Below are 15,719 nucleotides of genomic sequence, written 5' to 3'. Positions count from 1 at the left end.
ACAGACAACATATTTCAGAGATAATGAGACTTCAATGACATTTTACTTAAGAAAAATTCAGTTATAGAGAAATAATTCTGCAGATATAAAATGTAAACAGTTAACATACAACCGTCAGGAGCAGCACCATTCTTACACTGTTCAACATCCACATTGTGTGTTTTATTGAAAATCAGGTATAAAAAAATGAAAGACTCAGACTAAATAACCACCAATTATGCCTGCTCTGCTCAATGTGAAGAAACAGTCCTTAGAAAATGATATCCTATATATGGCTGTGTGCTACTATTTTCAGATGAACGGTATATTGCTCATTTTATACATCACCTACAGAAATCTAAGTAGGCTTTGGAACCTCCCAACAGCTAGTATAAATATGATTATGCCACAGGTAGAATCAAATGGCCAGAAACACCCTGAGAACTGGTGCTCAACTGACTGACACTCTAACAAGAAACCAAATAGGTCCAAGGGCCCGAGGCTGCAGGAAAGAGAAAGACCAGACTCTAGATCATTGCTGGGACCTACAGCCTGAGTAGATTAACTCAGTGTATACAAAAACAGGCTCATAGCTAGTAAAGGTGAACCATCTGTTTATTTGCATTGAAATGTATTATTCATGAAGTATCCTCTTGACTTTACGTGATCATAAGCTTTGAGCATGCCACAAATTTGCAGAAAACACCATATTCTCTTACTTTACTTTTGGTGGGTGGGATGGGGGATAGGAGGGTGGTGGTAGATGCCCAACATCTTCAAAGACATGCTCTGAGTTATTCTACCATTTAGATGATGGGGCTTTCGCCAAAATTCATGTAGGATTACTTACCAACTGTTGTAGCTAAATTAGAATTGGCAAGTAGCAAATACTGGAGGTTTTTTTTAACACGTTCATCATTTACAGTAGTTATTCCTGAATATAACTGGCTACAGGTTATTTTCCCTCACTCCTCTGGGGTTATTTCATTGATAAGCACATAACCCTAAAGGATAGCATCATGAACAAAACATTTGAAATAAATTCTAATAAAAAAAACTATAAAAATCTTAAATAATTCATGATATAGGCAAGTCACCACATAATAGTTGCTTTGATAAACAAAATCTTACAAATTCAGTAGAAAAAAAAAAAAAAAATCAGCAGCATAAGATAAAGCAAATATGCAAAAATTTTAAACCATGATAAAATAATTAGGTTTACATTATACAGTTAATTACAGCAAAAATACAGTTTTGTTGCTGTTTTAAAACACAACTTAAGTTTTAAATTACATCACTTGAAATTTAAAAAAAAACTACTTTACTACAAAATGAATTCTACGTTTTTGAAAAATCACTCAAAAATAAGACCACTGAATTGTTTTCAAAGTAGTTCTATCAATGACTAAACAACTCCCCATCCCTCCCACCCCCACAAGGCCCAAGTAGTCATCTACAGCAGCCCAGAGGTCCAGCTGATGCTTCCAGACTGCTGTCTGTATCCGAGGCCAAAGTCGGATCTGTTGACATTGAGGACACATCATTGACAGACGATGATGACGATGGATGCTGAGAGCCGTTGATCATTGCTGCACCTGTGCTATGAGAAACAAAACAGCAAATCAGTTGCAGACAGAGTTGCAGACCGAGCTACTTGTACTGTACTGACTACCTCCAGTGGTCAATAATTTTTCTTTTGGTTTTAAAAGGCTCACTAAAAATAATCACAAGTGATATTCAACACAACACTCACAAACACTTTTCACTGCTAGCTATGAGGTAAGAATTCTGAAAATGTCTGGAAACCTGGAGTCCTGTCCTTTCTACTAATTTGTTTTTCATTTTCAGTTCAGGACAAGAATTGTTAAGTCCAAGCCATATTTAGAAATGGTCCTATGGCAAGACTCATGAATTGGCTTCAGACTGTGTGTGAATAACACTTAATAATACATGCAAAACTGTCTGCATTGCATTTTGTTGGAGAGACGATCTCAAAGGAATGTATGACTCAAACAGTTAAAAACTACTGCCCTAATAAATGTAAATTGGTGCAGCCACTGTGGAAAACAGTATGGAGGTTCCTCAAAAAACTAAAAAGAGAATTGCCATATGATCCAGCAATCCCACTCTTGGCCATATATCCAGACAAAAACTATACTTTGAAAAGATACATATACCCCAATGTTCACTGAAGCGCTATTTAAACAGCCAAGACATGGAAGCAACCTATATGTCCAACGACAGATGAATGGATAAAGAAGATGTGGTATATATATACAATGGAATACTCAGCCATAAAAAATAACAAAATAATGCCATTTGCAGCAACATGGATGGACCCAGAGATTACCATACTAAGTGAAGTAAGTCTGAAAGAGAAAGACAAATAACATATGATATCACTTATATGTGGAATCTAAAATATGACACAAATGAACTTATCTATGAAACAGAAACAGACTTACATAGAGAACAGACGTGTGGTTGCCAAGCAGGAGGGGGTGGTGGGGGAGGGATGGATTGGGAGTTTGGGATTAGCAGATGCAAACTATTGTATATATGTATAACTGAATCACTTTGCTGTACACCAGAAACTAATGTAATATTGTAAATCAACTATACTTCAATAAAATAAATTTTTAAAAAAACTACCCTAATAAAAAATGCTCTATGATATCTTCTCACTGTAAAGTCCAAACAATCCTTCTGGTACATCTTGTTTTAAAGCAAAAGCCAAGACAAAGATTAAAATCATTTTAATTCAAAGGATCCTTAGTTCAACTGCCCCATTTGGTTACATGACTTGCCGAGCGACACAAGTGCCCCAGTTAGGTAAACTCAGGTCTTGTTATTTCAGTTCTAATAAGTACTTGGTAAATGCAAATATGGACTTATTAAACACGAAAGTAGGGGGAGACTGTTTCCTTTACCAAAAGTATAGCCTAACAAGCATTTCCTGGATTTTAAAAAGCAACAGGAATACTTAACCTATAGAAAAATCCTCTCAAGGGGGCTGGGTCAGGAAGGGAAGGGAATGACACTGTGGGGTGGGGAAAAGTTAAAGGTGATTCATGCACTAGCTAAGTGCTTTTGAACTACATGATCACTAAATAAGAGTCATTCCAAATTTGAGTATATTAAATAACGCAAGTTATACAAAAGTTCCTAAGAACACATTCATGGAATAAAAACCAATGGTTTTCAAACTGAGCAATAAGAATAGGGGTGAGTTTCAGGGACCCAATGATGTTAAAACTAAGCAGGTTGAAAACCACTGTTCCAGAACCCAGCACCTCATTGTTTGAAATTATCCCTCCTTTGTGTCCAATGACAAGCAATAAAAACACTTAAGTATGAAAGGTCCTCTGAGAGCTTGTCTTCAAATCTAACAATGAAATAGCTAGGGAATGGGAATAGGCAAATCTTTAGGGCAGTGGGGCAGGGACTGGGAAACAGAAAGGAATGGAACCACAAAGGATAGAGCAGGTGATGGGAGGTGCACTGGGAAAGAAAAGCAGACTGGGTACTTCAGGCCTAATAGAAGAGAGGAAAAGGAGAAATATGATAACCTTCTAGACCCAAGAACCCATTAGGCTCCCAGCCAGAGTAAAATGAAGATACTAAACTTTTAAAAGTTCAATTGGTACACTATAGAATGCACCTTTTCTGACTAAAGAGTATACAATACTATGGCTAGCTTCAAAGACCTGTACTGAAACATTCAGATCATAAAAGCGTTCTATATACTTCTTCATGCCTCTACTTCTTTATCCAAATTTTATTTCATCCAAATTTTTTAATCTAATAATTTTTTTTTCACTTGAATTGATTTTACTTTTATTTAAACATCTTTATTGGAGTATAATTGCTTTACAATGTTGTGTTAGTTTTAAATGCATCATAATTAAACAGTTAACTTTTTAATCCTGAAAATCAAAAACTTGTTTACTTCTGAAAATCAAAAAATCCTGAAAATCAAAAAAACTTGTTTACTTCTGACCGTTAAAGTAATATATTGGGTTGGCCAAAAAGTTCATTCGGGTTTTCCCGTAAGTCACAGAAAAACCCAAACAAACTTTTGGGCCAAGCCAATAGTAAATTCTCAATATCTGAACAGCAATAATATGGAAAAATCTTTAATTTCAGGTGTCTGGGTCATTTCCCTCTCAGTGACTCTACACACTCAAAGGCATGCAAACTCATTTTAGTATTAGCCAAATCAAAACAAAGGTAAGAGGCAATCCAGAAGGAAAAATATTTACTTTTTAAAATCAAGTCGAAATGGTATTGTGATTATCTGATATTTTGAGTCATCAAATACTGTATCTTCTGTTTTTGCATATAATCAAGAACTGAATATTTTTATAACAGATTAATTTACTAACACTCTTCTTTGCCAGCTATAACTGAGAATCCAGAAAATGTCTAGAAACTTGCAGTCCTGTCCTTTCCACTGACTTGTTTTGTAACCATAGTCAAGTGTTGTCTAGGATTCAAATTTTTCACTTATAAATTAAGAACAAATACAACTGCTCTATCTATCTCATGAGATTATTAAGTTTACTCAAACATTTGACACTTAGGATGTGCCATTCACTAGGACAGTATGCTAAAGTATAAAACTCTCCCTAATGATGGACTTTTCAAATTCCATTCAAGCCTCCATCATGAACAATTCACTTATATGACTACTGTATATCAATACAAAGCTAATTAACTAACTTAGTTATTAAAGCATTTATAAGATAGCTTTTGTTACAGCTAATTGTAGGTAAAAAGCTGTTGAAACCAAGTTATGTTTTCAAGAGGATCTATATTAAAATTTGGAAGACTGCATTCTTGATCAAGGTTTAAAAAAGAATTAAAAGAACTCAAAATATAACCAAAAATGTCACAGGAAGCTACAAAAATTATTTAAACAAATATATGTTCATAGTACAACAAAATGTACTAAACTAAAACTATACCTATAAATCTTACTTCATTGATGCTAAATACGATATCCAATTTTTTTCTTAGAATGTATAGAATTTTAGAAGGATTAAAGTGGCATAGTTTCACGCAAATTCAAGACCTACCTGTTGAAACATTACTCAGCCTTCAAGGTTCAGCTCAAATTTAATCTCTTCCCTAAAACTGCCCTATTCTCTGTTGCCAGCCATATGGGATGCTGGAAAAACCATGCCCTCTGAAGTTACTGATAAACATGGCTTCAAGTATTGCTTTTCTACACAAAAGATTTATAGTCTTGTATCATTTAATTTTTCTAAACTTGTTTCCTCATCTGTAAAATGTGCACAACAACCCCTTCCTCAGGGTTCTGGGGGGGCTGAATGAAACAAAGTACAAAAACTATCAGTGTCTGTCATGTAGTATGTACTTAATATGTACATGTTACCTGTCATTTAACTTTTCCTTTAAATTCTTTATGCTTTTACAAGTACTAAAATTTAATATAAGATGAGCTTATGATAAAAGAAAATGTTTAAATCCTGCAAACCAATGTTCTTAAGAGCTAGAATACCTTCTGACAGCAGTTTTAATGTTACTGCCTTAAACAAATCAAAAATTCAAAATGAGAAAGAGGTATCATGTACAAAATTGGTATCCCGTACAGAATTTTGCCATGAAGTTTTAGTTTATTTATCCAAAGTAAGGATTGTTAAATCACAGAAAGGTAAATATATTGAATTGTGAGAAATTTCTTCTTTAAAGATAACAATGCCAACAACAACAACAAAATGTTTTAAATTTCTGTTCTTCAATGGGATGTCAGTATCAAAGAAAAAGATATGCATTTTATGAAGTCAGATACTGATATACTAGTACAATGTACTGATAGAACAGTGTACCAGTGCTTTCAAATTTACCACAGAAATTGTATTCCTTATACTTAATAAACTTTGAATACTAATGGTACTAAATATGGAAAGAACTGAAGGTTTCAGGCCACTGAAGATTACAACACAAGACGTAAACTGTAATCTTAACTAAGCTTATATTGTAACCAACCTAAAGGAGAGGGTTGCCCCCGTATAACTCCATTCTTGGTTCTCTCCTCCAAGTCCATAACTTCTTTGTATATCAATTCTGAAAAAGAGGTGAACAAAAACTTTTCAAAGTCTGAGAGGCAATCTCCCAAGATATGTATGTTTTAAGTAAAAAATTTTTACAAACATTAAGTACTTCGAATGGTGTTCCTGCAATGGCAGAGGGTCCAGAAGTGTCAGCCTAAGATTCAAAGGTGTTAATAACAATTTCTTGATCCTCAACCATGAATTATATTGAAAGAAGCAAAGTCTCAGCTGTAATATTCCGAAAGTTGGATTAAGATAGAGCTGGGGTTAGAAGCTTTATCTTTTTTACTCCACCAGCACTTTGTACTATACCATATCATTCTGTACAGCAAATGCTAATTTAATTCTCTCAGTGAGGGCTTGAATCAAATTTGTCTTTAACTCCTATTTCCTGAGCCCTGGCATAGTACCTGGTACACTGTAGGTACTTACCCTGATATCTGTTAAAAGATTTAAATGCAAGAGTATGTGGAACCTTCTTTAATCAGAATAGAATATAAATATATTTTTATTAAAGGAAAAGAATCAGGTAACTATACTTTAACTCCTTCTGAGTTGAAGCATGGCATGCTATGACTGTCAGGAAGATTTCTTCATTAGAATCTTGTTCCTTAACTAGGCTTCTGGACAGTGCGTGGACTGCTGGGAGGACTACTCCAACTGAAGAGTAACACCAGATCCTGCCCTGCAGTGTGCCTCCTGCCCTATATGTCTTCTACATGATCCTGATGTCAAGGGTGATGTGCCTTATGAGTCTGAATGCCGACTTAAGAAGAACCTTCTGGTGGATGCTAACATTGCCATTATTCATCATCTTCTCTGGGTCATAAAATCCTTTGAAAATTGCATAAAAGCAATGAACCCTCTTCTGAGAAAAATATATAAACAAAAAATGTTGCACAGAATTTCAAGGAGTCTGTAATTCTTTACATTAAACTTTCAATAAATGATTTCTGATCACAGGGTATGGCAACATTTATGTTGATAATAAGGTAAAACAAGTGGATATGTTGGGATGAACAAAGAGCTGGAGACACCTAAGTTTGCTTGCGATGGTAACCTACTTGGGCTGGGGAAGAAAAATAGGAAGCCTTGATAGAGGAAAGAATGGGAGATGCTTTTCTTTAAAGAAACAAAAAGGAATGATAAGCATTTCGGATAGGAGGATTAAAAAGAGAGAGAAAATACCCCTTTGTGAAATGGGACTGAGGCAGAAGAACCAAAGCTAATTAGGAGTACTAACTAGACAAAGCAATCTGTAGTTAATGGCTTCGGCAATGAATTTCTCTGTTACGATGCTAAAATTCTTAAGCAGATCTTGAAAAAGGGACTTTGTAGGTAATTACTAAACTGCATTTGGGGCTAGGAGAAAAAGATACAGAATAAAGATAAACATGTTTACAGTAATCAAAAATCCCAGATATAACCATATACAAGTGAAAATACGATGTTTCACTGATTTTAAGATGTACTTTTTTCACAGTTTAATATCTTTGAAACTGGGTTGCATCTATAATCAATAGTGCAGTACAACTGGCATTGTTTTCTCTTTCTTAGTGGTACATAATAGTGTGTTTTACAATTGGTGGCCTATTAAGATTCCATGAAATACCATAAATGTTTATTGTAAATGTAATGATATATAAAAATATCAGGTTAGATACTTTAATACATACTCTGATCTATAATTTCTATACTACTGTATATTACATATATAGATGCACTAGGTTCTACCCAATTCTATCATTCTGATGGGCTCTACAGAGTCTAACTATATGTCTCCCAAAGTCGACTTAGCGAAAACTAATCTCTGGTTATTCCTAAGAAGAAAGAATCAAATTCATTCCTCCCAAATAAATCTGTAGATGGATTACGTGCTCCGGTTTATATTTTTGCCTTCCAAGTATTTAGGTTCTTAGCTCTTAATAACATGTCTTCTGTCTACGTGATTTTAAGTGACTTGTCCAAAGTCACGTAGTTACAAAAGTGGTCAAAATATCAAATGACAACAATATAAATGGAGGCAAGCAGGATCTAAAAATTACCTGGCTGAAATGTCCCAGGGAATCTTTTAAAGAAAGAAATATTTTAACATTGCCATGACTTTCAAAGCATTATTAATGTTCAACCAAAGTAAAAAAATAAAATAAAACTATTAGATATGCAAAGATTAAAAATTAACTCACTCCATTGGTGAGGGTGGGGGTAAAAGAGACATTCCCATAAAATGCTGATGGAAGTGTAAACTGCTACAATTTCTTTGGAGAGTAATTGGAAATAACTGAAAAATATCCTTTGGCCCAGTGAATCTCCTTGTAGGATTTTTCTTACAGGCATGTTCTCAGATGTGCACAAGAACACTGCAGAGTTGTTTGTAACAAGACTAGACACAACATAAATGCTCTTCAAATGGTTGTTAGATACAGAACCCTGTGACACAGCCGAACAGCAGATCACTAACCAGCTATTAAACCAAATGAGCCAGGTATATGGAGCAAGAGAGAAAAATCTCTAAAATATACGATTATATCAACAAAGCAAGTGTGCACTGTATACAACCATATGTGATTAAAACAGGGTGGGAGAGGAGAAGGGGGAGACATCAAACACACAAGTTTGTATTTTTGTAGACTATGGAAGAACATAAAAGTTCCAGAAAGCACAAATGTGTCTTTGTCTGGGGTGGGGAACAAAGACATTAGGATTAAGTCAGTGAGGGAAGGAGACATACTCTCTACCTTTGTAAAAATATTAAAATCATATTATCAAATATCAGTTACGAATAATAGAAAATATCTTTCACTTCCCTAAAACGATGAATAAATCAACATAGAAAGCCAGAGCTCTTTCAGCTTCATCTTAAAGAATCTGGTGAATGTTACCTTTCCACTCTTCTATTGTGTGTTCCCTTTCATCTAACTGCTTGTCAGGTATCTTTGGTGGTGGCTGAAAAACAAGGCAACAATAATTGAGTCAGTTTATTGGGAGTATATAAATTCTTTACAATTATTTGAAATATTAGCCAGACAGAAGGCTTGGAAAAATACATCATTAGGCCAAGATTGATCAATGATCAACACTGATCTCCTGTAGAGAGAACAGTGACAGGAGAAAAGATGTTTAACCATCTTTTTCTTTTCTTCCTGTTTTTGAAATTGTCACATTTTATTTATATCATAGAATTGTGCTATGCTTTGGATACAATAATTTGTTTACAACTAAGTTAAGATGTTTTCCCAAAGTGCTCAACATTCTAGCTCAGCATACAAGGTATCATGGCAAAAAGGCAAGAAACAGTGGGAGAGAACTTTATTTTGTGTAGGAGGTACTTGGATATGTTCATTCTCTTAAGAAACTTTTCATGCAAAAACAGAAAAACACCATCATCATTTATTATATTTTTATTTAAAATTTAAAAATATCCTCCAAACCTAACTTTAATTCTAACTCTAAGAGTATAATATGGTCTTCAAACATTAAAGAAAAGAACTTACAGCTTCTGCTTCAGAAGGATCATACCAGACGTTGATATACGGGTGCTGGAGAGCTTCATCTACAGAAATCCTTTTAGATGCATCAATTACCAGCATTTTGGATAACAAATCCCTTGCCTGACTGGCTGCAAAAATAATGAGACGTTAATGTACACGTATCTCATAAAAGCTTTAAAATTATCAATAAGTTTCAGAAACTTGAAATTATCATTTATTAAAAAATGTTTTAGACAGAATAGATTTACTATAAAATTAGGTCATACATATGACTAAAAAATATAAAATTACAAAAAAATAACTAAAAGGAACTAAAACCTCACATTGTTCCATTACCCAGAGACAATGATATGTCCCATGAGAATATGAATACACCCTCATAAACCCCCTCCACTACCACCCACCTACCCACAATGGAATTAAAGATATATGTTTATAAAAAGTACCTTTAAGTTTGTTGTGTTCCGAGTCAGCTGGGAAAAGTACATCAGGGAAGAGTTTCTCAAAGCTATATCCAGCATATTTAGGTCTGTTTTCAACATAAGTCCTTACTGTTGGTTGTAGTTTCTTCATGAATTCAGGACATGGTGTTCCAAGCTGTTCAATAACTTTATTCCACTGATCAATATCTAATATCAAGTAGCTAAGAAAAAATACTGTGTATCTAATGTTCAACATATTAGTCATATCCATATTAAAATAAGAAAATGGCAATTAAAAAATCCTAAAAAAGAATGTGGCAGTTATAAATCTTACAGCCACCTTGCAAAAGGCAATGATTGTAGGTGGACAAAAAGGATCAGTAAACAAGTTTTGTTAACCTTATTTATTATGTGCATGTGTGTGTCTACTAATACTAATTTTATCATAAAAATGGAAGCTTAAATTCTAAATACACAAATTCTAAATACAAATGATAAGTGGCTCAAAGAAAAATGACAATTACTACCCATTAGGACTCTAAATGTGAACTGTACACAATTTTAGAATACAAAATTTGCCTTTCCTTCCAGCTTATCAGAAAATGTGAATGCATTTCCGAGAAGATAAGAAATATTTCTTATTACATGTCCTGCATTTTTTGAGTTTTCTACACTAACAGAAAACCAGTAGCAATAAAAATGATGGCATTTCCTTTTGCCATTCTTTGTTCAGCTTATGTTAATAAAATTTTTTTAAAGCTCTGAAATTTAAGAAAATGACTCAGTATTTTGGTTAAGGTGTAAGGTTAGAATTCTCTGGTCTCTTTCTTTCCAATCTTTAGCGTTTACACCTCAAACTCCTCCCCATGGACTAAGACCTAAAACTTTCCTATTGTAACCCAGTGAATATGGTTTTTCCCATTCCTCTTCCTAAAACAATTTTAAGTTTCACTAGCTGATAGACACATAACAGATCACTGTTACTATAAATATTAGTAGTCAGTCAGATGAACAAAAATCATGACCCAAATCTACTCATCACCATGTAAAACTATTACTGCTGAAATTCTCAGATGAAAAGATCAGTATGTCATGTTGAGTAATGAGACAATAACCAAAAGACATAGAACACACAGCACATTAACAAAAAAGGAAGCGGGGAGGACAAAACAAAAGGATGACCAGAAGCAACAGACAATTCCAAAATTCATATTATGTCCTAAGTACTTCTAGACTTACTCAAGTGTATAATTATTAGAAAATTTAATGCAAGCCATGACTTTTGATTTAGGTTACATAAATCAACTCAAAGCCAGCAAGTAACTGTGGATAATTAACCTGAGCAGTTTTCAGAATTAACATATGAAACAACCAATAAATTAGGGAAAGGAAAGTCTATGTCAAATAGCAGGTGGTATTTTGAAAAAGTAATTTAACAATACTTTCTTATTAGGGAGAGACAAAATACATTATACCTGACCAAGCTGAAGTGCTGTCATACATTTTGACCTTTAGAAACTACATTTTAGGCCAAAGATAAGGATACGATCAGTACCTGGGAACAAAACACCACCTTTGATCATTTCTCCCATGATGCACCCAACTGACCAAATGTCAACTGAAAACAAAATGCAATGACATTAACATAAAGATTTTGGTTAAAATAAAAAAAAATATATAAACATTAAAAAAAAATCACACACACCATGTATGCTTCAAAATTATAGAAAGCAGTATAAAATAAAAATGAGTGACAGTGAATGTGCTCTAACTACCAGCAGAGACTGTATTTCCTACTGCCAGATGCAGCCTACAAACATTTCAGCTTCATATCTCAACAATTTTTGAACTATAACAGCCACAAACTTTACGTCTGTTTAAAAAAACCCACATGTATGAATGTTCACTATATTCATTTTCATTAGAGAACATAAGGAAGTTCATCACCTAACTAATTAAACTGCTGCAGCAGCACAAGGATACAGTCCCTTCCTGGAAAGAGGATTTTGTGGCAAACCATTTCTCCCATAATGCACCCCACAGACCATAAATCCACTATATGTTTGCAGCACAAAAGGAAAAGCAAAGCAAAAGGTCGTTAAAATCAAAGAAGCATAATATGACTGCATTATATAAAAACTGCAAAACATCACCAAAAGAAAAAAGTGATTTTAATTTTAGCTAATGGAATAATTTAAAACACAAAATATTTGTCAAAAGGCTTTGATTCACAAAAGCAAATGTGAAGTGTGGCGTTTCAACTACGTATCTAATTTAAAGTGAGAGCTATGCACAGAAATCACATAATTTAAAAAACCTATACATTTTGCCCCTGAAAATTTATTTATAAAATATGAAAAAGAACCAAACACAAATCTTATAAGTAAGGCTGAAAATGTACATGAGGTAGCAAAATTTAAAAAATAAACTCTTTATACTATTTTGAGGTTCAACTGTGCATTATACTCTCTCTTTAAGTCAAATAAAAGAAAAAAGCATGAGCAGAAATAATCTAGTATATTAAAATACTTAACAGAAACAATGTTTCTATGAATAATTACAGTTAAAAAGTTAATCTACAGCTCTTCAGAAATTTTCAAGTTGGAGTTCATAAATTCGTTTTGAGAGGTGCTATGTTTACTCTGAACTGAAAGTCATTTTTCTCCTTGGCAACACCATGTTGCATTTACTCTACTATCCCAAAAGGAACCAAGTGCATAGAGAATGAACAAATAATCAATCAAAAAAACTTAGTAAAAGAAGTATATTTATGTTTTCCACCTAAAGTGTTTTAAACCCATAGAACCAAAACACTTTTGGTTTAAGAAGTTGGTTTTGGCTGAATACAGTATGAAAGTTCCCACAGATTTATTATCTACAGAGTCTCCTAGTGGACTTACTGACCCTTGCCAACTTTAATTTTTTTCTTTTTTTTTGTTGGCCACACAGCACGCAGGATCTTAGTTCCCCGACCAGGATCAAACCTGTGCCCCCTGCGGTGGAAATGCGGAGTCTTAACCACTGGGCCACCAGGGAAGTCCCATGACCCTTGTCAACTTTAAATGAGAGCTCTAGTCAATACTGAAAAGAATCTACTAGACATAGAAATGGGTAATTTGAGGACCTCCACCTGTTTCATTAAAACTAACCACATACCCTGACGTTTTATATCTTTGGGTTTGAAAATCAGACAAAAAGAGTAGGTGCTTGCAGTTTAATACAAGAGGGGAATGAGCAATTTGAAAGGAAAGCTTTAGAAACTTGCATTTGTTTTTGAAGTTTGAAGGCCCCGATTCTCTAATGGCAAAAGAAGAAAAGGGCAGGAATAGATGTTAGAAATATACCCTTTACCCATGCAGGAGGACTTGGGAACTTAAAGTCAGTACTTTCTCATACACTCATAAGGAGACTGTCAGTTCATTACAGAATTTTAGGAGCTAGATTAGGAACAAATTTTAGAAATCCTGTGGAACTAAAGTTTCTCTAAAATTTCACATTAATATACATACAAATCTTTTTATATTTATGGCATAGTTCAACTTTCAAGGATAAAATTTTAGAGGAAAAGTTAACATTCATAAATCAGTTCAGAGAAAAATTTTTTCCAGGGTTTTCATTTTTTGGCAAAAATCTATTACAATAATTTTTCCCTGTGGACTTTATAGAGAATAGCAAGCTTTAGTTAAATATTCAGGACACAACTTATGTACATAATCTTAAGAAAAACATCTTAAAACAGATTTCAAAAGCTGCAAGCATGAGAGAAGATACTGTCTGAGTTAATGAAGACTTTCCTCAGAATATGATAAGCCTGATTCATGCATAAAACGAGTTTTACAGGGTCTAACTGCTTAGTCTATTTGGCAGTTTAAATATATTCCATTATCTCACACTTTCCAAAAAGCTTTGAGCTGGCTTTCAATAAAAGACATATAAAATAAAGTTGTTAAAACACGTGGGGGTGGGTGAAAAGTGTTACTAAAAGGCAGAAGTTCTCATGTTTAACCTTGCTGGCTAATGTAGTTATCGTAATTAAGCATTACATTTGACTCAGTTTCCTGGGGCCCAAAAAAAGAAAAAAAAAAGGCAATAAGGTAGATCTATATAATTCTTATCTAAGAAAGGAAAGCATGTCAATTCTTTACATGACAGTTTTTCTTGGTGGTAATTTCTGGTAGGGAGCTCCCAAGATCACAATTATAGGACAGAGTGCCACATTATACATTATCTGTGACAGTCAATGGTTTTACAGCAAATACAAAAACAATCTTCATGCTGGTCACTTAAAGCAGAAATTCTCAAAAAAAAAAGAGTCTAATACTAAATCTAGCTCACTGGATTTTACAGGGTATAAGGCAATTTTAGGTAAAGAGTAAGACAACAGAACAGTAGGTTTATTTAAGAACAAGAGAATAGTAGTAAATATTTAAAGTGTTTTTAATGAGCTCAGAAAAGAAAATTAAGCTAAAATCCTCAGTTCAATGTTATTTTTTATAAAAAAGAATCCCAAGAATTGACTTGATACAGTTTCCTGATTCAAAGTGAACTGCTGTTTCAGATTCTTTGCTAGAAAAAATGTCTAGGTCCTACTCTAGTAAGTATTTTGGATTAAGTTACCACATTTAAAAAGTTATAGTTTAAGTCAATAAAATCCTGTGTAGACTTATTCACCTCTTAAATGACTGAGATTCAACAAAATTTCTTAAGTATAAATATATATATATTTATGCATAAATTTTTTTTAAATTCATTAACTACATGCCTGATAATGTTCTTCAACCTTGATTCTAATGCTGATACATATAATTGACTATACTCGCACATAATAATGCCATTTCTTTAAGGCTGGACACAAGGGCTCTGATGAAACACTGTTTTCTCCGAAAGGCAACCTTAAATTAATTATCCATCAGCTATGCAGAATGGCCTTATTGCAGCCCTTAAAGTTTGCACTAAGTGCTACTGCTATTAACTTTAATGTCATGGGATTGGAAATGTGTGCAAATATCACTAATGCAAACTTAAGATTTTCTTGAGCCCATGTTAAGAATGCTCATTTTCAAGTTACAGGCAAGAAAATGGTATATATTCTGTTACAGGGGCCATGGCAACAAATTCTTTATCTAATGGTAGTTTGATGATTATGTATTTGTATTTAAATAAACAGGGGCCCCAAGTTTTTCCAAACATTTATGACAGAATTTGTAGTTACTTTCAAACTCTTGATAAACATCATTTCATACAGTGATACATTTAACTCTATGCACTTCAATTTAAGTATTTACATAAGAAATCTGATAAACAAAAGCAAATAAATCAGAACAGTATTTCAAGTAAATAGTGTTTGCTGACCGTTTTCTTTGTAGCCCATCCCTAGGATGACCTCAGGTGCTCTGTAGTAGCGAGTCACTACGTAAGGTGTCATCATAAAACTAGTTCCTGCAGTCCTGGCCAGTCCAAAGTCAAGAATCTTCAAAGTGCAGTCTGATTTTACTACTATATTACTGGGCTTTAAGTCCTTCAAAAATAAAAATTAAAAAAATGGCTGCTATGATATAAACAAATATTTTGCAGTCCACAAGTTATGAGATCACTTATAAAACAATTCATGGTTACTGTTCATTTTTCTCACTGTAATTGTTATCACTGCACAGACTCATCATAATAGGCAAATCTGAGAAATTAGCTTGATGGCATTTTAAATTTATGAATATATACAGTTATTAGAAGTTAGTAATGCTTTATTTGCT

General features: G+C 33.7%; 1 protein-coding gene across 3 annotated transcripts in view; it reads right to left on the bottom strand.

Annotated features, from left to right (window-relative positions):
- Nucleotides 1–576: 576 nt before the first annotated feature.
- The window catches only part of MAPK8 (mitogen-activated protein kinase 8), a 113,521-nt gene continuing 98,378 nt past the window's right edge, over nt 577–15,719 (bottom strand). Inside the window, exons 6-12 of one of the 3 annotated variants that reach the window (XM_068548036.1) lie at nt 15,322–15,487; nt 11,953–12,024; nt 9,994–10,176; nt 9,551–9,675; nt 8,939–9,002; nt 5,992–6,069; nt 577–1,574 (exon numbers count right to left, since the gene is read on the bottom strand). In XM_068548036.1, the coding sequence (XP_068404137.1) occupies nt 1,429–1,574; nt 5,992–6,069; nt 8,939–9,002; nt 9,551–9,675; nt 9,994–10,176; nt 11,953–12,024; nt 15,322–15,487 (834 nt within the window). In that variant the 3' untranslated portion in view covers nt 577–1,428. Of the gene's footprint in view, nt 1,580–5,991; nt 6,070–8,938; nt 9,003–9,550; nt 9,676–9,993; nt 10,177–11,515; nt 11,588–11,952; nt 12,025–15,321; nt 15,488–15,719 lie in introns of all 3 variants that reach the window. The other 2 variants (XM_068548035.1, XM_068548037.1) reach the window with 2 other exon arrangements.

Source organism: Eschrichtius robustus, chromosome 7 (genome assembly GCF_028021215.1).
Source record: "Eschrichtius robustus isolate mEscRob2 chromosome 7, mEscRob2.pri, whole genome shotgun sequence".
Taxonomy (NCBI): domain Eukaryota; kingdom Metazoa; phylum Chordata; class Mammalia; order Artiodactyla; family Eschrichtiidae; genus Eschrichtius; species Eschrichtius robustus.
Note: the sequence above shows the minus strand (reverse complement) of the source record. Positions and strands in the feature narration are given on the sequence as shown.